The sequence below is a fragment of the Gregarina niphandrodes genome (assembly GCF_000223845.1).
Source record: "Gregarina niphandrodes unplaced genomic scaffold scaffold00044, whole genome shotgun sequence".
NCBI lineage: Eukaryota > Apicomplexa > Conoidasida > Eugregarinorida > Gregarinidae > Gregarina > Gregarina niphandrodes.
Window position 1 is genome coordinate 20,337 of NW_011645812.1, and position 743 is coordinate 21,079.

At 50.7% G+C, this 743-nt stretch overlaps 1 protein-coding gene across 1 annotated transcript; it reads right to left on the bottom strand.

The window, feature by feature from the left end:
- Positions 1-102: 102 nt before the first annotated feature.
- On the bottom strand, positions 103-665 carry GNI_153960 (hypothetical protein; the record flags this gene model as incomplete). Its single annotated transcript, XM_011134541.1, has 2 exons — positions 103-173; positions 266-665. The coding sequence occupies 2 exons, from the start codon at positions 663-665 to the stop codon at positions 103-105; spliced, it is 471 nt and encodes a 156-aa protein (XP_011132843.1).
- Positions 666-743: the final 78 nt, after the last annotated feature.

Sequence of the window (743 nt, forward strand, 5' to 3'; positions counted from 1 at the left end):
AGTGACACCGCATTGACCTTGTAACAGCTCTCCACATGGAACTGGCACTTACATGCATCGAAGATACCCAGTGCAATCATGTCTGGTACGCCCAATATCAGCTCATCGTCCTTGAGTTCCTCGCTGGAATACAGCACAGTCTCCATCCGGCGGTCTTTTGTAGCCAACGACGCCTTGAACAACGTCACCTGTTTCCTAGTAAACAAGCCTCTGACGGCACCAGCGCCAGCCTCTTCTAAGCCTAACTGACGTGCGAGGTCCATACTCACGATAGACGTAGTTGCACCCGTATCTAAAAGTGCTTCTACCACTACCTCGTTCAACATTACTCCCTTAGTGACCCTCGCAGCTCCTAACGTGTCTGCAAACTTGGCGACCTGGGTAGTTTCTTCCAACTCTCCGTCTTCCATCAGCGCGTCGGGTCGAGCACTCGTTTTCTTCTTATCTCGGCGCTCTTTCTCAACTGTGCGCTTTTTCTCTTCTAACTGGTTGATCTTCGTGGGGGCCTTCCTAGAGTTCAACGTCGGCGTACTGATAATCAGCTGATTGCCTTTTTCGTACATCTCTACACCCACACTACCGTACTTGCTGTCGAACACACGAACTCGACAGTTCTTATCCTCATGACCTCGCTTGTGACAGCTGCTGCACTCCAGATCCTTCATCGGACACACGTTCGCCCTGTTGCCCTTCTTATGACATCTGTAGCATTCAACTGACTCATCACCCTGGTGCTCGAAACT